Source organism: Equus przewalskii, chromosome 14, assembly GCF_037783145.1.
Source record: "Equus przewalskii isolate Varuska chromosome 14, EquPr2, whole genome shotgun sequence".
In the NCBI taxonomy this organism is placed as follows: Eukaryota; Metazoa; Chordata; class Mammalia; order Perissodactyla; family Equidae; genus Equus; species Equus przewalskii.
Window position 1 is genome coordinate 90923520 of NC_091844.1, and position 26413 is coordinate 90949932.

At 42.5% G+C, this 26413-nt stretch overlaps 1 protein-coding gene across 22 annotated transcripts in view; it reads left to right on the forward strand.

The window, feature by feature from the left end:
• SH3YL1 (SH3 and SYLF domain containing 1) overlaps positions 1-22559 on the forward strand; it is a 48405-nt gene extending 25846 nt beyond the window's left edge. For 15 of the 22 annotated variants that reach the window (XM_070571888.1, XM_070571877.1, XM_070571883.1 and 12 more), the window contains 6 exons: positions 6836-6948; positions 9302-9430; positions 12312-12480; positions 13131-13209; positions 16025-16081; positions 21707-22559. In XM_070571888.1, coding sequence (XP_070427989.1) covers positions 6836-6948; positions 9302-9430; positions 12312-12480; positions 13131-13209; positions 16025-16081; positions 21707-21897 — 738 coding nt within the window. In that variant the 3' untranslated portion in view covers positions 21898-22559. Of the gene's footprint in view, positions 1-6565; positions 6617-6835; positions 6949-9301; positions 9431-12311; positions 12481-13130; positions 13210-16024; positions 16082-21706 lie in introns of all 22 variants that reach the window. The other 7 variants (XM_070571890.1, XM_070571871.1, XM_070571873.1 and 4 more) reach the window with 1 other exon arrangement.
• The last annotated feature ends 3854 nt before the right edge of the window (positions 22560-26413 follow it).

The following is a 26413-nucleotide window of genomic DNA, read 5'->3' on the forward strand; positions in this document are numbered from 1 at the left end:
CTTTGAGAAGGATAGGTATTAAATCTTCTTTGAATGGTAGAATTCACTGTGGAAGCCATCTGCCCCTGGACATTTGCTTTTTGGGAGGTTTTTAATTACTCTTTCAATCTCTTTACCTGTGAATGTTCTATTCAGATTCTATATTTCTTCTTGATTCAGTTTTGGGAGATTGTATGATTCCAAGAATTTATCCATTTCTTCTAGGTTATCCAATTTGTTGGCATATAGTTTCTTATAATATTCTCTTACAATCCTTTGTGTTTCTATGGCATCCATTGTAATTTCTCCTCTTTCATTTCCAATTTTATTTGTTTGAGTCTTCTCTCTTTTTCTTAGTGAGTCTGGCTAAAGGTTTGTCAATTTTGTTTATCTTCTCAAAGAATCAGCTCTTCATTTCATCAATCCTTTCTATTGTTCAATCTATATTTCATGCATTTCTGTTTTTTATTATTTCCTTCCTCCTCCTACCTTTGGACTTTGTTTGTTTTTTTTCTGGTTCTTTTATGTGTAGTTTAGGATTGCTTATTTAAATTTTTCTTTTTGTTTGGGTAGGCTTATAGTATTATAAATTTTCCTCTTAGTACCACTTTTGCTGCATCCCATAAGAGTTGGTATCTTGTGTTTTCATTTTGATTTATCTCCAGGTATTTTTTAAAATTTTTTCCTGATTTCTTCATTGATCCAATAATTGTTCAGCAGCATGTTATTTACTCTCCACATATTTGTGACTTTCCCCTCTTTTTTCTTGTAGTTAATTTCTAGTTTCATAGCATTATGGTCAGAAAACATGCTTGATATGATTTCAATCTTCTTGAATTTATTGAGGCTTCCCTTGTTTCTCAACATATGGTCTGTCTTTGAGAATGATCCATGTGCACTTGAGAAGAATGTGTACTCTGCTGTTTTTGGGTGGAATGTTCTATAGATATCTGTTAAGTACATCTGGTCTAGTGTTTCATTTAAAGCCACTGTTTCCTTGTTGACTTTCTGTCTTCATGATCTATCCTTTGACATAAGTGGGGTGTTGAGGTCCACTACTATTATTGTGTTGCTGTCAATTACTCCCTGTAGGTCTGTTAACATTTGCTTTATATACTTTGGTGCTCCTGTGTTATGGGCATATATATTCTTAAGTGTTATTTCCTCTTGGTGGAATGTCCCTTTTGTCATTATATAGTGCCCCTCTTTGTCTCTCCTTGTCTCTTTTTATCTTGAAGTCTGCTCTGTCAGATATGAGTGTGGCAACACCTGCTTTCTGTTGCTGGAAGTATCATCTCCTATCCCTTCACTCTGAGCCTGTTTTGTCCCTAGAGCTGAGATGTGTTTCCTGGAGGCAGTATGTTGTTGGGTCTTGTTTTTTAATCCATCCAGCCACTCTGTGTCTTTTGATTGGTGAACTCTGTCCATTTACATTTAGAGTGATTAATTATATATGAGGGCTTAATATTGACATTTTGTCTCTTGTTTTCCAGTTGTTCTATATTTCTCTCGTTTCTTTTCCTTTCTGTTTCTGACTGCTATTTCAGTTTGGTGGTTTTCCGTGATGCTTTTCTTATTGCTTATGATTTGTGACTCTGCTCTGATTTTTTGTTTAGTGGTTACCATGAGGTTTGTGTAAGAGATCTCATAGATGAGCTAGTCCATTTTCTCATAGCCTCTTATCTCCAATAGCCTAAGCAGGTTCCATCCGTTTCCTTTTCCCCTTCTATGTTTTTGTTGTCACAAATTATTCTGTTTCGTGTTGTGAGTTTGTGACTAAATTGAAGTGTTTTTAGTTATTTTTGATATTTTCTTTGCCTTTATCTTTTGTGTTATAATTAAGTGTTCACTTGCCTATTCTGATAGAGAGCTGCAATTTTCTGTTTCTGTCTATTTATCTCTTTGCTCAAACCTTTGTAAACCTTTGGTTTTTGTTTCGGGTAGGAGGTCTCCTTTCCTCATTTCTTGTAAGGCAGGTCTAGTGACAATGACTTCCTTCAACTTTTGTTTACCTGAAGATCTTTTATTTCTCCATCGTATCTGAAGGATAATTTAGCTGGATTGAGAATTCTTGGCTGAAAGTTTTTGTCTTTCAGTATTTTGAATATTTCATTCCATTCTTTCCTAGCCTATAAGTTTTCTGCTGAGAAGTTTGCTGAAAGTGTGATGGGGGTTCCTTGATAGGTTATTTTCTTCTGCCTTGCTGCCCTTAATAGTTTTTCTTTGTCATTGACTTTTGATAGTTTGAATATTATATGCCTTGGAGAAGGTATTTTTGTGTTGATGTAATTAGGAGTTCTGTTAGCTTCATGTGCTTGCATCTCCAGTTCTTTCCCAAGGCTTGGGAAGTTCTCAGCTATTATTTCGTTGAACAAGCTCTTTGCTCCTCTCTCTCTCTCTCCCTCTGGGATATCTATAATCCTTATGTTGCATTTCCTAATTGAGTCAGGTATTTCTTGAAGAATTTCTTCATTTCTTTTCAATCTTAGTTGTCTCTCCTCCACCATGTGAAGCTTTTCTAGGTTTCTATCTTCAAGGTCACCAATTCTCTGCTCCATAAGGACTATTCTGTTTTTTATGCTTTCTACATTATTTTTTATCTCATGAATTGTGTCCTTCATATCCAGAATTTCTGGGTTCTTTTTTTTAGAGCATCATTCTTTTTTGTGAAGTATTCCTCCTGTTCCTTAATTTTGTTCCTTAGCTCATTGAACTGTCTGTCTGAGTTTTCTTGTCATGAGTTTCTTTATGACAGCTGCTTTGAATTCTCTGTCAGTTAGATTGTAGTCTTCTGTGACTCCGGGTTTGGTTTCTGGAGAGATGTCATCTTCCTTCTGCTTTGTGGTGCCACTGTGGTTCTTCATGGTGTTTGATGAATTGATCCTCTGCCAGCGCATTTCTGGTGTAATTACCTTTCCTTATTTGGGTATGGCTTTGGTTACTTTGGTTCTGGCCACCTGAGTCTCTTGTTCCTCCGCTGGCTCTCCATGGGCTTGGATGCTGCTGTCCTGTGCACCATCTGTGCTGCTGTTCCTGGGTTGTCTTGGAGTCCTGGTTGCACCACTGCCAGGGGTGCTGGGTTCACGGATGTCACTGTTGCTGGTGGGAGCCTGGGGACCTGGAGACTTGTATGCAGCCCCTGCTTTTGGTGAGTTGGTTTTGGGTTGCCACCACTGGGAGCAGGATCACTGGTTCTGCTGTGGATCGTGTTGCTTCTGGTCACAGGTTCCCCCTGCCATCATTGGTGGAGGGGCAGGAGCTGTTTTCTCTGTTCCCGCCCTGTCTGTTCATAGTTGTGCCAGTTGACTGTCTGTGTTTTCACCAGCCGGGCCTTTGTGGCATGGCAGGCTCTACCAGGGCCCAGGCTACTGCTGCTGCACAAGCTTTCACATGCAGGCTGGGCTGCCCCCGCCTCCACTCACAGTCACACTGGCCACTGCATGAGGATCCGTGTCCTGGGTCACTGCTGCCAGGGAGGGAGAGGGGGCCACCCCCTAGTTCCACTGCTTCCTGAGGACCCAGTCCATGACCCTCACGTATGCCGCTGTGTCCTGTTGTGCTGTGCAGGGAATCCTCTGTTGGACAATGGGCATCCCTTAGTTGTAACTTAGAGGAAGAGACAAAAGGAACCACTCACTCCGCCATGATGCTGGCATCACTCGAACCTCCGTCTCTGTATCCATGAGATGGGATATTAATAGTGCTACTGCCATAGAGGGTTTGCTTCCAAGCACATAGACAGCACTCACACAATCAATTCAAGCTACTAAATATTTGTTGAATAATTTAATTATCTGCCATTCTATTTTAGAATGGAAAAATTAACAATAGTTAACATTTTTATAAAACCCCCACATGTTTCTTATAGAACCACTTCCATACCACAGCTGTGGGAGACGCTGTCTCTGCATTCACTGTGGATAAAACCACTCAGTTACATGCCTCCTCCAGCAAGAGAGAGCCGGTGAGTGACAGAGAGGTCATACAAGGGAGGCTTCTGTCTCACACCCTGTCAGCAGGCTCTCTGCAGCGTTGGTGCTGACTCCCTTGTAGGACGTCTTGTCAGCCTCCTTCCACAGGCGAGGAAAAGAAGACTCAGAGACACTGTGTGTTCTTGGTTCTGCTTGGAAGTGGAGCCTGAATGTCCTCATCTCTAGTGCTCAGTCTGATCCTAACTGAACTTCCATCTGGATGGCACGCCCTGGGTTTCAGGCACTGTGTGAGCTCGGCAGTGCACATGTGATTACATACAGTACACAGAGACATGAAGTGTCTTGCCTGAGATCACACAGCTCGTGTGTGGTTGTCTCTGATGTGTTCACTATTGGCAGAGCCCAGGACAGGCTTTGGGTGTAAGGGATTTAATGTGCAAATGTCCTTAGTGAAAGGACGATAGGGACTGAGGGAAGCAGGATGGAGAGGGGAAGGGGCCGAGCAAGGCTGTGGTCCCGGTAAACTTACCCTGGTCTGATGACAGAACAGAAGGCAAATCAGACGACAGTGGGTCTTGCCCTGAGGACAACAGTGCCACTCTCATCATGCATCAGAGAGGTGGTGTGCCTGCTGGTACAGGGTCTACAGCACTGGGGGACCCACAGTGCCCCCCATGGTGGTGGCATCAGAGCCCGTCTCCTGGGTCCAGGACACTCAGTGATCTTTCTACCCTCTATGCTGCCTCTTGCTGGTGATGGCATCTTCAGCACATGTGAGACGTGACTTGATCGTCAGGAACTCCTGAGTCAAGCTGTCTTGGCCTCTAGACCAGGCTGGGTTCTGGCAGTATCTGAAGTCAGCTGCTGGGTCCTTTGTTGACAGAACCTGGTGGGCTTCGTTGGCTCAGGCATCAGTTAAATCTAGGTTACAACACTGATCCAATTAGGCAACTACTGAGAATTCCCCGGGTTCTATGACTAACACACACCCACCAAAAACAAAAACAAAATATTTGGAAGTGAGTGGTCTAAGGACAGATAATGCTAAGTCTTGGTGTAAACATGTTAATTTTTCTCTTCTGGACATTTATAGGAAAGTCCAAAGCTCCGAAGCGCTGATCCCTGGCTTGTCTGGATTGTCCACTTGCTGGCTGGACACTGAAAACCAGAGTCCATGGTGGGCCGTCAAGTGTGATCTGTCTTGCTTTCACCCAAGATTGTAATTTCAGGAAACCCACTCAGCTTTTTAGGGAGAATTTGTTTGAGCTCTATCACTGTAATGATGAGGAAAGTGTCTAGGCTTAAGTTGAGGAGAAATTGTTGTTGGAGGTCAGAGTTCAATTTCTAAGCCCTAAGATTGGTGTGCAGGGAAGGGCCTGTTGGTGTGAGGAACGGAAGGCATTGTGGGATGCAGGTCCCCCACATTTGGTTTGAATGTTGAGACTGACGGTGCCACAAACTGAGAGACTGTGAAAAGGTTTTACCCAATAATGAGGCTTCCTGGGGAAATTGGGATAGACTCCAGGCAGCCCAAGAATGTCTGGAGGGAATGGGGAAAGAAGACTGTCTCAGATTCTAGGGCGGGTACGGTGTGGGGCCAGCGGGAGGGCTCCCACCAGAACCAGAGGAGGTAGCCCCTGCTTTCTTGCCAGGTTGCTCAGATGTGGGGCTTGAAAGCTGTCAACAGTCAGATGTCACAAACAGAGTCAGGTTCTTCGTTCCAAGACGACAGCATGAGAGACTCAGGTGCTTGGAGTCAAAGTAGGCTGAACACATAAGAGGGAGGTGGGTGCCACCACATCTGTGGACGGGGTCTCAGGAGATGCAGCTGCAGAGAAGAGAAGCCCAGTGGCTCCTGAGAACATTTCTCCCCCAGCTTTTCCTGCATGATCCATGTGTTTCTTTAGTTCTTATGTTTGAGAATTGAATTTAGTTGCAAACTTGCATCTTATTTATAGTTAATTAGTAATGGCGTTCTTGGTACCATGACACATGCCTTCCATCTTCCAAGTGCACTTGACATGCGTGCTTGGTCTTCACCACAGTTCAGTGAGGGGGTCCTATCATGCAGATTTTACTGTGAAAAGATCAGAGACCCACAGGTAGTCAAAACACCCCTGGTCACACAGCTGTTGAAAAGAGGAGATGGGCCTGAAACCCGGGCCTGCCACCCACGACCGCCCTGGCCTGTGGGCCTCTCGCAGTGGGCTGTGTTGCTTTTCAGCTCTCACAGTGGGCTCTGCCACAGCAGCGCTGAACCTGGGAACAGGTGCTGGCTCCATGCGACATGGCCCGAGCACCCTTGCGTTCCGGGCTTTGCTTTTACTTGGTGAATTCACACGCGGTCGTAGGCGTTTACTAGTGGTGACTGACTTTCTTCCTGCTATCCTGGGCTTCCCTGACTTAAATGAAGTGTGCGGTGGGTGGCTCACCAGTCGCAGGCAAGGCCTCGCAGGGACCTCAGTGTGGGAAGGGCCCTCAGGATGCTGCCCCTCTGTCCCTGACATGCTGACCTTCCTCCTGCTCTTTTCTTTGGCTTGGCTTTCTCGACGGGATGCTTGACCCTTCCCACCTGCCTGTGTGTGGTCTGGTCTAGTGGTCACTCTGACAGTTGACTTAACCTCCTAAAGCTCTGTCACCTCCTGCCCTGCAAGGTTGTTAGAAGACTGGAGGGGACAGTTGCATGGAACCTCAGCACATGCGTGGTGAGTACTCAGAGGTGTTGGCTGTAATTGCCTGTGGAAATACTAGCTGCCCACATCGTCAGCTCAGAATGAAAATAGGGCTCTTCTTTCATCTCCTTTCTCTGTCTACATTCAAATTCTTGTTACATTGTATAGAGTATAGTTGAGTTTTAATCGACATATATTTTAAGTGATATTTAGACATAATTATTTCTAAGTAAATGGATTTCTACATTTTAGGTATCGGATTTGGTAATAATCTTGAATTATGACAGAGCAGTAGAAGCTTTTGCAAAAGGTGGTAACTTAACCCTTGGCGGGAATTTCACTGTGGCAGTCGGGCCCTTGGGAAGGTGAGTTCCGTTAAGTACGTTGAGCAGCTGGTGCATAGTAAAGTATTGTTAGATAATAAAGTGTGTATTGTTTTGCATTAAGAGGAAGCTTGAGTTAAAATGAAACAAATTTATGATTTATGTATCTCCCAGAGGGTTTGAGGTTGCTTACAAATAAGGAATTCACAAAACACAGCCCATATGAGAAAGTGAAATAATCTGAAGTTGGCACACACAGAAAGAAACTAAATAGGGGCCAGCTCCGTGGCCGAGTGGTTAAGTTCGTGCACTCCGCTGCGGCGGCCCAGGGTTCGGATCCTGGGCGCGGACATGGCACTGCTCATCAGGCCACGTTGAGGCGGCATCCCACATCCCACAACTAGAAGGACCTGCAACTAAGATATACAACTGTGTACAGGGGGGTTTTGGGGAGATAAAGCAGAAAAAAAAAAAAAGATTGGCAACAGTTGTTAGGCCTGGTGCCAATCCTTAAAAAGAAAAAATGGAAGATTGGCAACAGTTGTTAGCCCAGGTGCCAGTCTTTGCAGAAACACCGGCCATTGTGTCTACTGGAACTGAACGTAAAATTTACCTGTAAGCTTTGAAGGAACCAAGTCAAGTCAGGTTTAAATAACTGATAAAGGATAGTATTGATCAGGAAAGAAAAAGCTTTTTTAAAAACTAAATTGTGAAAGATTGAAATGGAAATATTTTACTTGAGTGATTTCACAATACTTACCGTGTATTTTATTCTCTATTAATGAAGAACTATTCTTAGGTTAATTGAGTGATTCAGAAATATTTCAAACCCAGATTGTTTGTAGAAGTTACACAATAAAATTATCTAAAAAGGTTTCTAAGTTCCATGAAAATACTCAGCGTAAAAGGGTTCCCCCCAGCCTTAATACTCTTAAGATTCTAGAGTACCCTCAGTGCTCTTGAGATGCTAGAGCACCCTCAGTGCTCTTGAGATGCTAGTGCACCCTCAGTGCTCTTGAGATGGGGAGTACCCTCAGTACTCTTGTGATGCTGGAGCACCCTCAGTGCTCTTGAGATGGGGAGTACCCTCAGTACTCTTGTGATGCTGGAGCACCCTCAGTACTCTCGTGATGCTAGAGCACCCTCAGTGCTCTTGTGATGCTGGAGCACCCTCAGTGCTCTTGAGATGCTGGAGCACCCTCAGTGCTCTTGAGATGGGGAGTACCCTCAGTACTCTCGTGATGCTGGAGCACCCTCAGTACTCTCGTGATGCTGGAGCACCCTCAGTGCTCTTGAGATGCTAGTGCACCCTCAGTGCTCTTGAGATGGGGAGTACCCTCAGTACTCTTGTGATGCTGGAGCACCCTCAGTGCTCTTGAGATGGGGAGTACCCTCAGTACTCTTGTGATGCTGGAGCACCCTCAGTACTCTCGTGATGCTAGAGCACCCTCAGTGCTCTTGTGATGCTGGAGCACCCTCAGTGCTCTTGAGATGCTGGAGCACCCTCAGTGCTCTTGAGATGGGGAGTACCCTCAGTACTCTCGTGATGCTGGAGCACCCTCAGTACTCTCGTGATGCTGGAGCACCCTCAGTGCTCTTGTGATGCTGGAGCACCCTCAGTGCTCTTGAGATGCTGGAGCAGCCTCAGTGCTCTTGTGATGCTGGAGCAGCCTCAGTGCTCTTGTGATGCTGGAGCACCCTCAGTGCTCTTGAGATGCTGGAGCACCCTCAGTGCTCTTGAGATGCTGGAGCACCCTCAGTGCTCTTGAGATGCTGGAGCAGCCTCTGTGCTCTTGAGATGCTGGAGCACCCTCAGTGCTCTTGTGATGCTGGAGCACCCTCAGTGCTCTTGAGATGGGGAGTACCCTCAGTACTCTTGTCATGCTGGAGCACCCTCAGTACTCTCGTGATGCTAGAGCACCCTTAGTGCTCTTGTGATGCTGGAGCACCCTCAGTGCTCTTGTGATGCTGGAGCACCCTCAGTGCTCTTGTGATGCTGGAGCACCCTCAGTGCTCTTGAGATGCTGGAGCAGCCTCAGTGCTCTTGAGATGCTGGAGCAGCCTCAGTGCTCTTGAGATGCTGGAGCACCCTCAGTACTCTTTACGAAAGGAAGACCACATTGGAGAATATCAGCTTCCCACGTATGCTCTACAGTACAGTTCTCTCAATGATCACCTCCCTCTGAGGATTTCGCATTCTGTCCTTCCCTGTGACGTGTCCCTTCCTCTAGGCCACTTTAAACACACCTAGTTAGGCCCTCGGGAAGTAAAGCACCCTAGAACCGTTGAAGCGAATGTAGAGCAAGATCCCCCTTTTGGGCGAGAGGTGCGGTGTGCCCGGCCTGTGGCTGGAGGGCCCCTCACAGCTCTGCAATGCGAGGCTTCTGACCCACAGGAACTTGGAAGGGGACATCTCCCTGAGGAGCTCTGCTGCTGTCTTCACGTACTGCAAGTCCAGGGGCCTCTTCGCTGGCATCTCTCTAGAGGGGAGCTGCTTGATTGAAAGGAAAGAAACGAATCGAAAGTAAGTGCAAGTCAAGGGTTTTAACTAATTTGAAGAAAGTATGAGGAGAAGCCGTGCTGCGTAGACTCAGATAGTTCTTGAGAGTTGACAGGGTACCTTTGTACGTTCTTTTTTAATACAACATATGTTGCTAAGTGTATGTTCCTTTTCAAAAAATTCTATGTAATGTAATATGTACTTATAGAAAATTTAGAAAACACAAAAATAAATTAAAAGGAAGAAAAATGGTCTATCCCTTTAAGATGACCACTGCTCACATTTTGCTTTATTGCCGCCCAGCATTTTCCTGAGCATAATTTCCCTTTGTTTTGCCACATATGATTGTAATCGTAGTAGATTTGATTGTAAATCCTGTTTTTCCACCTAGTGTTATAAGGGTCATAAATGTAAGATAATGACTATATAATATTCTATTAGATGGATGTATTGTATTAGATATATTTTTCAGACATTTATGGAGATACATACTGGTGACAGCTTGTGGGTCAATGAGAATGTTCCTCATTATGAGAGGTTTTGCGTGATGTCTGCTTTTGTCTTTCTTTCTTAAAATAGAGACTAATTTTTTCTATTTTTTTATTGAAGTGTGACTGACATACAATATTGTATTAATTTCAAGTGTACCACATAGTGATTCTGCATTTATAAACATCGTGAAATGATCACCACAATATGTCTAGTTACCATCTTCTGTCACCATACAAAGTTATTACAGTATTATTGACTAAATTCCCTATCCTATACATTATATCTTTGTGACTTAATTATTTTATAGCTGGAATTTCATACTTCTTAACCCCCTTCACCCATTTTGCCCATCCCCCCCAACCCCTCCTCCCTCTGGTAACCACCAGTTTGTTCCTTGTATCTCTGAGTTTGTTTCTGTGTCGTTTTGTTTGTTCATCTGTTTTGTTTTTTTGATTCCACATATAAGTCAAGTCATACGGTATTTGTCTTTCTCTGCCTGACTTATTTCACTTAGCATAATACCCTCCAGGTCCATCCATGTTGTCACAAATGGCAAGATTTCATTCTTTTTTATGGCTGAGTAATATTTCCATTGTATATATATACCACATCTTTATCCATTCATCCATTGATGGGCAGTTAGGTTGCTTCCCTATCTTGGCTACTGTAAATAGTGATGCAAGGAACATAGACGTGCCTTTATCTTTTTTAATTAGTGTTTTCATTTTCTTTGGATAAATAACCAGTAACGGGCTAGCTGGGTCATGTGGTATTTCTATTGTTAATTTTTTGATGAACCTCCAAACTGTTTTCTGTAGGGGCTGCACCAGTTTACATCCTCATCAACAGTGCACAAGGCTTGCCTTTTCTCCACACCCTCGCCAAGACTTGTTATTTCTTGTCTTTGATAATAGCCATTCTGACAGGTGTGAGGTGACATCTCATTGTGGTTTTGATTTGCATTTCCCTGATGGTTAGTGGTGTTGAGCATCTTTTCATGTGTCTGTTGGCCATCTGTATATCTTCTTTGGAAAAATACCTACAGCCATGCATCTTTTAACAATGAGAATACACTCTGCGAAGTGCATCGTTAGACAATTTCATCATTGTGTGAACATCATAGAGTGCACTTATACAAACCTAGATGGTATAGCCTACTACACTAGGCTACGTGATACTAATCTTAGGGAACCACCATCACATATGCAGTCCATCATTGAGCAAAATGTGGTTATGTGGCTTATGACTGTATTCAGGTCCTCTGTCCATTTTTAATTGAATTGTTTATTTTTTGATATTGAGTTGTATGAGTTCTTTATATAGTTTGGATTTAATCCCTTATCAGATATATCATTTGCAGATATCTTCTCCCGTTCAGTAGGTTGCCTTTAATAGAGACTAATTTTGAGTTAAAACAAAGAATTTGGAAGTATCCTAGCAGGCAAAGAAGAACTTCCACTTTAAACTGGCACCTGGCTAATTTTTCCCAAAACTGCTTGTCTAAATTTCCACTAAAATATGTCTCATTGCCCAGAAAAAGATAAAAAGCCAAGACTGACAGAAGGACTACTTCTAGAACTTGGCAGAAATTCCACTAGATGTGAGCCTGACGAGCCAACACTGCTGGCGGTGGACATGCGCTCTGCCATTCACAGCAGACAGACCCACCACTGTAGGAGGGAATGTTCTGTGCAGTCACTCCAGAATTCAGTAGCACATTTGATAATATTAAACCTAAACCACAAAACCTATAAAATAGGAGGAATGGGGCAAATAAGGGTTTGCAGAACTCTTCACCTTGTAAAGTTAAGAGATGTTTTTACTTCTGGTTTTATTAATTTGAGAAATGTAAGTTAAGAATGCTTTTAGAAACTTCTGATTCTAGGCCTTTGGAACACTTTCCCACTAAAATTCACCTAAATCCTGGATAAACTAAAACAAATATACTTCTTAATCACTTGCAGGGCTTCCAAACATGTAAGGCAAATCTTTACGTAATTTTGATAGAAATAAACATTTTAAAGAAATTACAAAGCCATATATGTTGGCACCATTTTTGTAAGAAACTTAAAAAGTAAAAACCTATAAAAATGTAGGTGCTGTCGGTCTATTTGCCTAAGTGTTGATGGATACATATAAGTGTTTGCGTGCAGATGTGATGTGCTTTTCACATTATTGGAGGAAGGACGTGCTGTTCATAGTGATACACACTATTTACAGTGTTTGCCTCTAGAGGTGAACTTGGGGTGAATTCAGGGGTTTAAGGTGGGTTGTAGCTTGTTGTTAGGGTTTGAAAACTGGTTTATATGAAGTGCTGTAGATGAGTAAACACATACAGCTGTGTGCTCTACGTTTGATTCTAGGAAAGATCTGCCTGTAAAAGAAATGGTCTTAACTTGATGTGTCTTATTAGATTTTACTGTCAAGAGATCCGGGCTTATGACATTTTATTTGGAGACATACCGCGGCCCGCTCAAGCAGAAGATCTTTATGAAGTTCTTGATTCCTTTACTGAAAAGTATGAAAATGAGGGACAACGCATCAACATGAGGAAAGCGGAGAGAGAACAGAGGAAGGCAGCGGTGCGCTTGGTTTTTCTGTGTCCCTCTTGGTACCCACGGGAAGCCTCTCTATGTGGGCTATTCTGTCCTTGATTTGGGCTCCTCAGAACCCCCGAAACTTCCCTGGTCATCCACTTACATAACGTCTTGTGGAAATGTCACACGACCTTGACGTGCCCTCTAAACAGATTTCAAGGAGAAACACAGTTTGTTTTCTGTGATTGCATTTCTCCAAGAACAGCACTTCATAACGTCAATTAATAACACTAATAGTTGCTGCTATACTGAGGCCGTGAGGTGCCCAGGTATTGTGTACCTGTTCCTCTGGTCCCACAGTAGGCTGCATGGTCCCCATCATACAGAGTAAAAATTGTATGGGGCACGGTCTCAGCCGTCGTTTCCTCTCCCAACCACCTGTTGCTGCACCTGCCTGGTGGGTGCCCAGCTGAGGAGAGCGTCAGTCACAGAGGAGAGTCCCCGTCATCACCTGCGTGTCATCATCCAATTCAGCTAAACATGGCCCAGAGCAGCACACACGAGTGCTTGGGGTGCTTCCTGACGCGGGCCTGGGATGAAGTTTGCCACATACACTCGTTAGAACGAAAAGCCTTATACACACCTGAGTAAAATCAGGGTTTTGAAATTATGTGCTTTTTTTTGGTTCCTCCCAGGCTAAAGAGTTACCTCCAAAACCACTGTCGAGACCACAGACGTCATCAGCTCAAGTCCAGCTGAACTCCGGCTCTCAAAGTAAGTATTTTTGTGCAGTTCACAATGCAATTATAATTAAGCAATTATTAAATATTATTGTTAAGAAATCAAGCTACGTTGTTAAACTTTAGAGTCAAATAGAAGAGCTAATGGGTATTAAAGAGAGAAAAATAGTCGACCTCGTCTAAGTATTTACATAAGACAAATTCTTGTTGCTATAATCTGTGAAAACTCTAGTCTCCTTCAGAAGATGCTTTCTCCAATTTACAGAGATTTATCTTTAAACTTTTCTCATTTATTTTCTTTGTTATTTCTTTCAAAGACTGTCATTTGGGTTACGATTTTTTTCTACGTGTATCTTTTGTCTGTTGATCTTGTTTATTATATATTTTACTCCATGAAAGTTTTAATTTTATGGAAAAATGTCATCTATTTTTTGTAGCCTTTGTATTATTTAGTCGTGGTTAAAGTCTTGCAATTACTGGACATTTACTCTTCGTATACTTTAAGATCATTTTACCAATTCTCTCCTCCTTCCCCAATATGCAATTCTAGCCGAAATAATATTATATGCTTATATTAATTCTATGATCTGGGGTATTAATTGCAATAACGTTACGTGTGTCAATTAACTTGGCATCTGTGTGATAACCCTCCCATTTGTTGAGATGTTATTTTATGGCTTTCCTAAGATTTCATAGTTTTTGTCTGTCTTGTTAAATTTACTCCTAAATACTTTGTAATTTTGGTTTGTTGTGATGAATGGAATGTACTTGCCCATTTCCATTTTAGAGTACTTTCTTTTATAGTTGAGAAAGACTTAATTTGCATATATTTTGTCATATCTAGTTGCCTACCCAAAATCGCTCATTTCTCGCCATTTTAAAAAATGGACTCTCTTGGGATATTTGTACCCTCTTCCCCACCCTGCCAATGTTTATTTCTGTATTCTTGTGTTCATAAACTTCTAAGGCAAGTGACGTTTGAATTGTTGTACACTGTCCAGACGGGGTTTGCAGAGACTGCCAGGGTGCGTGTGGCACAGATAACTGGAGAGACACCGTTTCCGCTCTCCAGCTGCTCCCAGATCTTACAGCCAGTCCAGCCGAGAACATGCCTCGCAGGCTGTCCTCTCTGTCTTCTGTTCTTTCACAATAGGTTCTTTTGCACTTGAATAAGAAAAGCAAACCCCAAACCATCCTGAATCACACGCCCTACATGGTCCCCAAAACATAGTAACAGATCCAGACTGAAACATGGACGTGATGCTCGTTAGTTAGTGAAGGATTCTGATGAGAAGGAAATACTTTTGTAGGTCAGGCAATTTTCGTTTCTTTGCTTTCAACAAAACTGAACAGGCACCTAATGGAATTGTCATGTGAATTGATAATGAGAGTAGCAACTAATATTACCATTATATGTTAATTATTTAAAAAAACGCAAAGCTATCTGCCACCAAGACAAAAAGTTATGATAGTAACATTTTATTGTTTCGGTGACAGATAACAATGTGGTTTTCTGACCTCTGTCTCATCTCAGAAGGAATATAAAAGAATTCTGTTATGTTGCCATAGAATATCTCTTTCTAGCCGTCTCTAGTTTCTTTATAAGAACCAGATTTCTGGGCCGGCCCAGTGGCGCAGTGGTTAAGTGCACATGTTCCACTTTGTTGGCCCGGGGCTCCCCGGTTCAGATCCTGGGCACGGACATGGCACTGCGTAGCATGCCATGCTGTGGTAGGCGTCCCACGTATAAAGTAGAGGAAGATGGGCATGGATGTTAGCTCAGGGCCAGTCTTCCTCAGGGGGAAAAAAAAAGAACCAGATTTTTTAGCATCTATATCTTTAAAAAACAATACTAAAATACAATTTGATATTGAGCCTATGGCATTCTAGAAATAAGAAATAGTCATCCTGTATAATGAACTAATTTTGAAAAGTCTTGTTCATCTATTGAAATACATTTCAAATAAAATTTTACTTTCATGTTTAGTAAGTTAACAAATTCATAATATATTCAAGATTTTGATCAATTTTATACTAATAGTGATTGCAATGATAACTCTATAAGAAATTATTTAATAAAGCCTTGTGTTTACTTAAAATAAAATTAAAAAATAAATTTATGTACAAATTTTTGTTGTAGAAATTGTTACATTAAAAAATATAATATCAATACACTAGTATAAAATCTTTGTGACAAAGAATGGAATGGAAATATGATTTGAAGGTTAAAAATGAACGTGACAATTTCAGACTATTAAAACACAGCTTCTTGATTTTCTTTAATGGGTGATGGTGGGATTCAGGTAATTATGATATTCAGATTCTTTTATCCAAAAAAGGAGAGAGATGATTATTTATTTTAAATAGTTGATAATGAAATATGCTAAAAAGTGCTCCCTTTACAACTTTTAAGTTTTAGTGAACAATTTTAGGTGTCAATTAAAAAATATACAAGTGAATGCATGCTGTTTAAAAGTTATTTTAGGCATTAAGCAAGCAGGAATGTTTGGCAGTCTCTGGCTGGGGTTGCATGCTTTTTCGTTCGGGTGTTTCTGGCGGCTTCTGGAACAGGAGGCGTCTTTCCACGAAGTGCAGCTGCATGGCAGGCGCTACGCTCACGCCTCTGAGCATCCAGATGTCAGATACCACGGCCTTGTGTGTGCTGTGCCCTCCGGGTTTACTCAGACATTCCTCTTGAGTAAAAGCAGGATGAAATTAGGACATTTCTACCAATTATAGTGATTTAAAATATTTGCTTGGCGAGGGCAAGATTTGGCATTCTTGGGTTTTTATATTTTGTATTCTAAGAATTTTTCTAAATGTCCCCCCTCCCTTTTTTTTTTTTGCAGGTAACAGAAATGAATATAAGCTCTATCCTGAACTTTCCAGCTATCACGAGAAAGTTGGTAAATAAAAACACCTATATGTTAAAATGACCCCTATGCATCTTATGATCACAAACTTCCTAGACGATCTGGCAGGTTGTGGAAGCTCTGGGGAGGCGTGGGGCCCCCCTTCTTGATGGGTCAGATGCCCACAGTACTTTGACAAATGCTTCATTGTTAAGATGCTGTGCTTTTGTTCTCTCGCTTGCTTTTGACTTGGCTCATGAGAGGATGGGGAGGCCTGAGGAGCCCAGTTGCTGGATGAGACCTGTGAGCTCAGGACCCGGTGACTTGGGGCCACAGGCTTGTCCAGAGACCGGACCGTGGATCTCTGAGACACTCGTTGTCAGGAACAGAACGACAGTTTGTTGATTGTGAATGACAACTTAATTCTCATGGCATTTTCTCTGGTTCTTAGCCCCATGAATATTTTTGTATTTTTAAGGATTTTTTTATTTTTCATGTTCATATATTTTGCTGTTACTGGGAATTTCTTCAAAAAACTTACTAGGATTCCTATAATAAAAATGGTTGTTCAACTGTTCTACTTCAATGTTCTTTGGAAATGTTCTTTGAAAGAATTAAGTAATTATTTAGAGAGGTGAGTGGGACACAAATTGGGGGCAATGGTTGAATAGTTGTAATTAGCTTATTTATTTTTTCACGTCATCTTCCGGCACTGGAGTCAGAACCATACACTACGGGTTAATAAACTGTTGGAGAATTACCTGTTTCATGTAAGTAGAACATCAAGGTAACTAAGTACCTGGTGTTTTTTTTAGTTTATAAAAATACTTCAAAAACGTCTCTCAAGCAGAGGCCACTGAGCAGAAGTCCGCCTTTCCCGGTGGGTTAGGGCCTCTGACGTCCTCTTGCTGTCAGCCTGGCTGCGAGTGTTTGGAGCCGCCCTGGCCGTCTCTTCCTGGGCAATTCTCCTCTGGGGGCCAAGGTCCCGTGTTCAGAGGTGGCGTGATGCGCGGGCTCAGCTGCCGGCGGTGCTGCGTGAGGTCTCAGAGGCACTGAGGAAGCTCGGAGAGGTTTAAAAACGTGCTTTGCTCTTTGTGACTTAAGGCCGTGGTGAAGATTGTGAGATCACCAAGAGTTTGACCTTCGGATGCACGTCCTTTAGGATCAGAAGTGGTTGGCAGGTGCATGTTTACGCCAAAGAGCGTGGACATCAGGCTGTCGTGTTACCCTCCTTCTCCTTCAGGGATTCTGTTGAGATTAGACGCAGATGTGGGTATCCTGCCGTCAAAGACGTTCTTAACCCTGACAGGGTCAACAGACAGCCTGAACTTGCCTGGGGAGGGGTGCCTGCCAGGGACCCTGGGGGGTGAGGGCCGAGGCTGACGACCCCCGATGCCTTGGTGACACTGGGACCGCAGCCCCTCTTTTTAGGTTTCTGTAAAGTCTGTGCCCAGAGCCTGAGTGCCTGATAAATAGTAGAAACGGCTCTTAAAAGGCGCTGAGGGAAAATATTTAATGATAAGAAATAAAACCCTGCATGGGCTCTGGAGACAGGCTCAAATTTAAATCCGATACATTCGCTCACTGCCTGTGATACGAAGACAATGTCGCCTACACATGGGTGGTTGGTTGGCTGGTTTTTGTTTTTATATTTGAGGCTGGGACAAGTTAATTCATATAAACAGTGGGTACTAGGTTAATATTCATATTAATTTATTTAATTCTTTCTCTAAATATAAGGGATTTTGAAAAAAAAGTGAAAGGGAGCATTTGAAGTCTATTTTTTAAATAAAACTTGCTTTACATTCCTGTGTTGTTTAAAAAGCAGCCGTGAAACCAGTTAAACTCTTACCAAGGACTTCCTGACAGCCCCGCTGACCATCTGTGCATAGAAGAGTCAGTACACGGGCCTGAGCCTCGGGTTGAAAACCCATTTGTGCAGGATGCCCGGTGCCCCGTGCACCAGCTCCTTGGCCTGCCCCAGGCCCAGCTGCGGCCGTGCACGGCTGTCAAGTGGAACAAGAATTCTCCAAATCGCACGGACTTCTGTTTTGCACCCTTTGGCAACTCCAACTATGTAGTGCTCGAGCTCTTGGCGAGGCAGGCCTTGACAGTCCGCAGCCCCATTTGCTAGACGTTCTCGCTGAGAGCCGCGTCCTGCATCAGCTGTCCTGGCCCTGCTCCTCTCCCCTGTAACTGTCAGTGAGTCTGGGCAGCTCTGCTCAGGGGCTGACCCATGCTGCGTGGGGCTCAGCAGCACCCCACACTAGGCCCACTCGATGCCAGTGGTGCCCTGGGTGTACAACCACAAATGCCCCGGACATTGCCTTTTGAGAACCACTGGCCTGGTGGCCACGTCTGGCTCAGTCACCGTTGACAGTCACACTCCTACAGAGGACAGACAGGGTCCCTGAAGCTCTAGCCCCCTGCGTGTGGCCTGAGGGACGTGGGTGCCAGAGTCAAGTCAACAGCCCAACTCGTCTCTACGGTAGACGTGTGACAAAATCAACGCCGTGTTCTCTCAGGTCTGGTGCCTTCAGAGGCTGAGATTCTTCTCCTGAGTTGTGTCTGGGCCCGTGGGGTCGGCTTCACCTGGTTATGTGATGTAGGTTCCTCTGAGAAAGGAACTGGGAGAGGACAGGACGTCTGGTGACCCAGCCTGCTAGCTGTGAGCCTCGGGGCAGCTGCCAGTCACTAATGCTGATTGCAATCTGTTTCCTGTTAAGTGTGGCCCTGATTGGGAGAGAAAAATAACCTCTATTTGAATTAAACTTGAATGTTATGATGAAAATGGCCATTTGCTTCAAAGATCCTGCAGATTGTTTGGAAGCACAGGAATATAAACTTGAAGGTATGTCTCTCTCAGAATGGATGGCGTCTGTGAACGCCGACACTGAGGGACCCGTGGAGTTAGCCCCCGTCACTGGGTGCCCCCTTCCTGAAGGAGACCCCACCTTGGCTCACCTTTCTTTTTTTTAAAGAATTATTTTGTGAGCTTTAAACTTCTTCCTATGAAAACTATCCCTAATGTCTACAGTAAAGAGAAACTTTAAGTCATTTTGAGCTTGTTGCAGAAAACTGAGCAGCGTGGCACTGAGTGGCTGGGTGTGCCTGCCTCTCTCAGGTATGACGCACGCCTGCATTTTCGCCTGGACAAATTTTACCCTCAAAGGCTGACTCTCCTGCTGCTCCCAGTGGTGGAGGGACTTGCCTGACTATTGAGAGGGGTGAGGAATGTCGCACTGCTGTCCCGTCCTAGCCACATTCTTCGCCAGCTCCACGGCTGCCTCCCCTCTGCTCCAGACGTGGACAGGGAGAGAGGAATGCTGGCCCTTGACCTCCTCAATGCCGACAGTGACCCCCTTGCTCTCTGCGGCGACCCAAAACCCTCTGCCTTGCCCGACGCCCTCTCTCCCGCCACTGCTTTATCCGCGATTCACTTGGAAACTGCAATTTGAGGAAATTAGACAATACCTAAATGGGAGGGCTGTTTCCTCTCTGTCTTTTCTATGGTTCATAGTATCTTTCTTCCTCTAATCATTCATCATAAAATATATTCCTAAAACCAGTAAGAACCAACGCAATTATCGTTGATTCCCCAGGATCATCTGCACTGGATATTCGTATTTGCACAGTCTGGCTAAGTCAGTGATGCAGGAAATACACTGATTCTTCTTGAAAATCCGTCTAACAAAAGAAAAACGCTCTGATAAATCCAAGCTCAGTCTGGAGCAACTTAATACTGTGCATGCTGAGGGCCTCGGGCTGTGCTCTCAGGAGTGACGGGGGCCTGGAGGCAGACTTCTGGACTCAGTTCGCCTCCTTGGAGAGTCGCTTGATGCCTCCAAGCCTCAGTTGCATGTTCGTGTTCTGTAAGCGGGAGGGCAGCAGCGGCCGCCTCATGGGAGGGGAGGACCCGGCGGAGTACTTGTCAAGTGCTCCTCAGGGAGCCTGGCATGGCCTGCAGTAGCTGCTCCCGCCACAGACAGTGATGGAACTTGTCCCTCCCTGTGCGTTTTTACCTCTGAATAGTGCTGCAAGCGTGTTCGCCTAAGACGGCTGTGGCCTCCAGAACGTGCCCTGCATGCACGAGCGCTCTTCACTTCTTCCTTCCATTATCCGCCAGGCCTCGGAGACAGGAGGGCGGAGGGGGGTCATGGAGGGTTTTCGTTGCTAAGTTTGGTTAATGAGGATACAGCTTTATATATGGAGGTCGTGAATGTAATTGTTGATAAGAAAATAATTTTCAGAATGACCTTTTTTGACATTAACTTACATTCTTCTGATCTAATGACGTGAGACGTGACAGGAGGACTGGCTGTGTATCCCGTCTCAGTGTGGCAGCATGGCCACTTCAGAGTGGTGACTGTTCGTCAGTATGTGTCAGCCATTGGCTAACTGGCTTTGATTACATCCAGACCGTGTCAAAATTTTATTCTTCTTGTGACATGCTTTTAACTTTATTCCTTAAAATTGATAGAGTCAAAGTAAATACAGTATAAAATATTAAAATATACAGAAATTCTCTGTATTATAGAAAAGAGCTAATTATTCCAGTGATCTCTCTAACGCAATTGTATTAGTTGTTATTAGGGTTATTCCTTTAGGAGAACTCAGAGAACTGGATGGCACAGGCTTTGTAGAGAGAACCGTAGCACCATCTTGTGAGAGCGACAAATGTGGTGTTTCAGTCACCACATAGTTTAATTAAAGTGTGGACTATTTTTATTTCTTACTGACGGGCCAACTTCAGCTGTTTTTATTATTATAGTATTATAAGGTCAGATAAGTAGCTGGCTTTAGAATTCATTTATTTATGTTTTCAGTATATCTGCACTTAGATGCATTTAACAAGCATCTAATTGCCTAATTTATGCACAAAATTACATGAAACGTAGAAATATCCAATTCCATGTAGCTGAGTACCCAGAAAGTATCTGTTGCTTTATGTTTCTTGTGATGCTACACAGTTTTTAATGTTTAATGTTCTTTACTCATGTTAACCACTCAATTCTCAAAGTAATTTTTCCCAATATAATACATTAAATTCTGCATACTGTGTTGAAATGCTTGTTGAACGCTTGTAGGTGTGCTTCCTCGTGTGCTGATTTGAATTTTGTCTCTGTATTGAGAGAAAGGATCAGGTAGGAAGGAAAACAGACATGAAGCCTGGGGAAAATGCGGATAAAACAGCCAATGCGTCCAAGGTAGGACCCTCAAAGCCAGGCACTGCAGAACGTGGTTTTATGTGGAAGCTGTTGTGATGCAAACATGAGCACAAATATTAGCTTGTCTTTAATAGCTGTAGTTCACGGAAGCCAACTGACTATTCTCTCAAAATGGGGAGAGTATAAATAGTATGATCTTATAGATTATTCCAAATTCAAATCAAACAATTATTACCAGAAACATTTGCTAAGTACAGTTAAGTATAGAGTAATAAGCAGTCTCACTCGTGTGATTTAGGAAGTGTTATTGCCAAACATTTGCTCTTTTCAAAGAAGAAAAACATAAGTTTGGTGACATGATAAAAATCACGTGGATCGTCCGCTGTGAGTTCTGCTGGCCTCCAGGGATCCGGATGCTGGCCCTCAGTTGTTACTGTGTCTCTCACCCACACATACTCTCAGTTTTTCACCTAACAAAGGTGACTAATTTAAGTACTTTTTTTTCTTTTAGGCAACTTGAATCAACCCATAGAAGTCACAGCACTATATTCTTTTGAAGGACAACAGCCAGGGGATTTGAATTTTCAAGCTGGAGACAAAATCACTGTTATATCAAAGACGGATTCACATTTTGATTGGTGGGAGGGAAAGCTTCGAGGACAAACTGGCATTTTTCCAGCCAACTATGTTACGATGAATTAAAATTTATGTTATTCCTTGAGAACTACAAAAAAATTATTTCTATACTGACAGGATTTACTATCTGGTTAAGCAATGATTAATATAAGTTTAAATATACTTCTGTTTGTTCCATAAACTTTTAATCCAGTATGTAAAAAATTTTCTATATATAAATAAATGATTAACTTACATATGTTTAGATACTTTGTACTAATTTTATCACATGTACCATTTAATAGTTAATATCTTCCAATTATATGGCCAGTTCTTTTGTGTTAATTTTCATACATCACAAACACTTGATTTTGCTGTGTCTGTGGTAACCATTTATTTTAATTTGAGAAGTCTAAGGGTAGGGCATGAATACCAGTTCATATATTTCTATTTGCAAAGTGACTGGAGAAGGAGAAATCAGCTTAAGTAGGAGATTAAGTAATACTTAGAGTTGTAGATATTAACTAGAATATGAATCCTTAGAAAGTACCTTTCTACCTTCAAAATTGTATATAGACATTTATAGTAGAAACATGCTATTACAAAGAAGTTCAACCACTATGCATTAAAAAAAGATGTATCTGTTAACTTTTCTTCGTAGGAGGTTATGTCTGTTCGTTTCTAGCAGTAGAATCAGCTTATGTTGACATGGTTCAGTTGTCTCTAAATAAATGTTTTTAAAATGCTAATTTAATGTCTTTATTTTGCTTTCCTTATTTTCTTTTGTAAAGTAGGCACGAGTCCTGTGCTTGGTCTGCAGGTTAAAACCGATCTCCGTGTTTGGGCTGCATAGCTTTTTTTTTTCCAGCTTTATTGACATAATATAGACATAAAATAATAAAATATTTAATAATAATATTGACATAAAATTGTAAAATATATAAAAGGTACAATGTGATGTTGGAAATACCTATATATTGTGAAAGGATTCCCACTAAGTTAATTAATACATCCATCATCTCACATATTTCCTTTTTTTTTTTTTTTGGTGAGAAGACAAGTTCTACTCTTAGCACATTTCAATCATATAATACAATGTTGTCAGCCACAGTCACCAGACTGGACATTAGATCGCTGGAACGTATTCCCCTTTTAACTGGAAGTTTGCACCCTGTGCCCGACATCTCTTAAGTTCCCCTGCGCTTTGTATATGTCTACACCACATGTTCTTTATCCATTCATCCGTTGATGGACACAGGGTTTTCTGTGTAGAGGATCGTGTCATCTGCACACAGAGATCATTTCGCTTCTTCACTTCCAACGTAGATGACTTTGATTTCTTTTTCTTGTCTAATCAGTCTGGCTAGAACTTCCAGAACTGTGATGAATAGGAGTGGTGAGAGTGGGCTCCCTTGTTCATTCATGATCTTAGAGGGAAAGCTTTCAGACTTTCTCTCTTGACTCTGATGTCAGCTGTGGGATGGTCTTGAGCATGCTGTTTAATCTCCACATATTTGTGAATTTTCCTGTTTTTTTCTTGCAATTGATTTCTAGTTTCATACCATTGTGGTCAGAAAAGATGCTTGATACGATTTCAATCTTCTTAAATTTATTAAAACTTGCTTTGTGGCCTAACATGATCCATCCTGGAGAATGTTCCAGGTGTACTTGAGAAGAATATGGATTCTGCTGCTGTTAGGTAGAATGTTCTGTAGATGTCTTTCAGATCCATCTGGTCTAATGTGTAGTTTAAGTCCAATGTTTCTTTATTGATTTTCTGTCCAGGTGATCCATCCATTGTTGAAAGTGGGGTATTGAAGTTTCCCACTATTATTGTATTACAGTTTGCTTTTCCCTTCAGATTTACTAATATTTCTTTATATATTTGGATGCTTTGATGTTGGGTGCATAAATATTTACAATTGTTATATCCTCTTGACCCCTTTGTTGTTATATAAATGACCTTCTTTGTCTCATTATAGTTCTTAGCTTAAAGTCTATTTTGTCTTATATAAGTATATCTACCTGTATGTTCTCTTGGTTTCCATTTGCGTGGAATATTTTTTTCCGTTCCTTCATTTTCAGTCTATGTGTCCTTAAAGCTGAAGTGAGGCTCTTGTAGGCAGCATAGAGTTGAATCTTTTTTTAAATCCATCCAGCTACCCTATGTCCTTTGATTGGTGAATTTAGTCCATTTACATTTGAAGTAATTATTGAAATGTATGGATTTAGTATTACCATTTTGTTCACTGTTTTCTGGCTGTTGTAATTCTTTTGTTCCTTTCTCCTCTTGCTTTCTTCCTTTGTGATCTGACCATTTTCTGTGGTAGTGTGCTTAGAGTCCTGTCTCTTCCTCTTTTGTGTATCTACTATAGGTTTTTGCTTTGTGGTTACCATGAGGCTTCCATAGAACATCTCATGGTTATAACCATCTATTTTAAGCTGAATGTGTATAAAAGCTCTACATTTTTACACTTCCCCCATTTTTGATGTCACAATTTTCATCTTTTTACATTGTGTATCCATTAAAAAATTATTGCACTTACAGTTGTTAATACTTTTGTCATTTAACCTTTATGGTAGAGTTATAAGTGGTTTTCCCACCACCATTACAATACTAGAGTATTCTGAATTTAAATATATATGTACTTTTACCAGTGGGTTTTACTCTTTCATATGTTTTCCTGTTACTAATTAACATCCTTTCATTTCAGCTTGAAAAAGCCCCTTTAACATTTCTTATTAGGCTCCTTTAGTGGTGATAAACTCCTTCAGCTTTTCTTTGTCTGGAAAATTCTTTTTCTCTCCTTCAGTTCCGAAGGACGCCTTCACTGGGGAAAGTATTCTTGGTTGGCAGTTTTTTTTCTTTCAGCACTTTGAATATATCATCCCACTCCCTTCTGATCTGCAAGGTTTCAGCTGAAAATTCCATTGATAGTCTTATGGGGGTTCCCTTGTACATAACAAGTTGCTGTTCTCTTGCTGCTTTTAAGACTCTCTCCTTGTCTTTAACATGTGACAACTTAATTGTAATGTGTCTCAATGTAGGGCTCTTTGACTCGTCTCATGTGGAATTCTCTGGGCTCCCTGGATCTGAGTGTCTGTTTCCCCACATTAGGGAAGTTTTCAGCTGTTGTTTCTCAGAATAAGCTTTCAGCTCCTTTCTCTCTCTCCTTCTGAAATCCCAGTAATGCATAAAATCATCCACTTGTTGATGTCCCGTAAATTTCTTAAGTCATCTTCACTCTTTTTCATTCTTTTTCCTTTTTCCTCCTCTGATTGGATGGAGTCCACTGCCCTGTCTTCCAGTTCACTGACCCTTCCTTCCACTTGATCTAGTCTGCTGTGAGCCTTCTGTTGAACTTTTCAGCTCGGTTATGGTTTCTTCAGCTCTGTGATTTCTGTTTTGTACTTGTTTATATTTTCTCTCTCTTTGTTGAGATTCTCACTTTGTTCATGCATTGCTTTCCTGACCTTGGTGAACATCTTTATGACTGTTATGTTGAAGTCTCTATCAGGTAAAACACTTTTCTCTACATCATTAGATCAGTTTCTGGAGTTTTATCTTATTCTTTTGTTTGGAACTTTGTCCCTTGTTTATTGATTTTCTTTGACTCTCTGTATTGGTTTCTGTGCATTAGACAAAACCACCCCCCCAGTTTTGATGGAGTGGCCTCGGGAGGCACCTCGTCAGTCAGTCCAGCCCAGGCGCCTGGTTGTTTCTCAAACTTTGTGATTCTCCAAGCTGCCATCTTTGTTCTTAGTGACTCCCAGTGGTTGAGGGTGTGCCAAGGCTTGTGTCCCAAAGACCAGAATCCCAAAGGGGAGGGTTGCAGTCAGCACCCAGATGCAGGCAGATTGGAAGCTGGACCCTCAGGCAGCATTGAGAAAGTATGTGGTTAAGTCCTTTCTGTGGAGAAACTGTGAGCTGAGTGTTTTTACTTGACCACTCTGTGCTGAGCCTGGGTGTATAGCTGTAGGATGGGGTGCTCCTGTGCCCATGTGAGGACTGATTCTCTGTTTGCTGCTAGTCCTGGGGGCCCCCCTGGCTATCAGAGCTGGGTGATTTGAGGGCCTGTCCCTCGGATGGCAGCCATAAAAGAGGAGGCGCTAGATGTGTGGACAAGCTTCTTCCAGGGAGATGACGGTGACTTGGTTTTGTTATTGGAGTGATTCTTGGCTCCCCAAGGGCTCCTGGGAGGATCACAGCCAGCACCTGGATGTGTGCTAATGAGAGCTGGGCTCTCAGACAGCAGCTTGGGAAGTATGTGGCCACACCCCTTCCAGGAAATGGGGGGATGATGGACGATTCTGTCTGCTGCCCCTGAGCTGAGCCCTGGGGTGATAGCCACAGCAAGTGCTTATGGTCCTGTTAGGAACTACTTTGTTTGCTGTAGTCCTGTGGCACTCAAAAATGCAAGCCCCCATTGGCTTTCAGACCTTGGTGATTTGGGGCCCTATCCCTTGGGTGGCAGCCTTAAAAGTTGGGGTGCTAGATGTGTGGTCCAAACCCCTCACTCTTCAGAGAGAAGCTGGGAGTTGGAGGTTCCCTGTCAATTGTATGATGTGGTGCTGGGGGTGGGGTTTATGTGAGAGTGTGTCT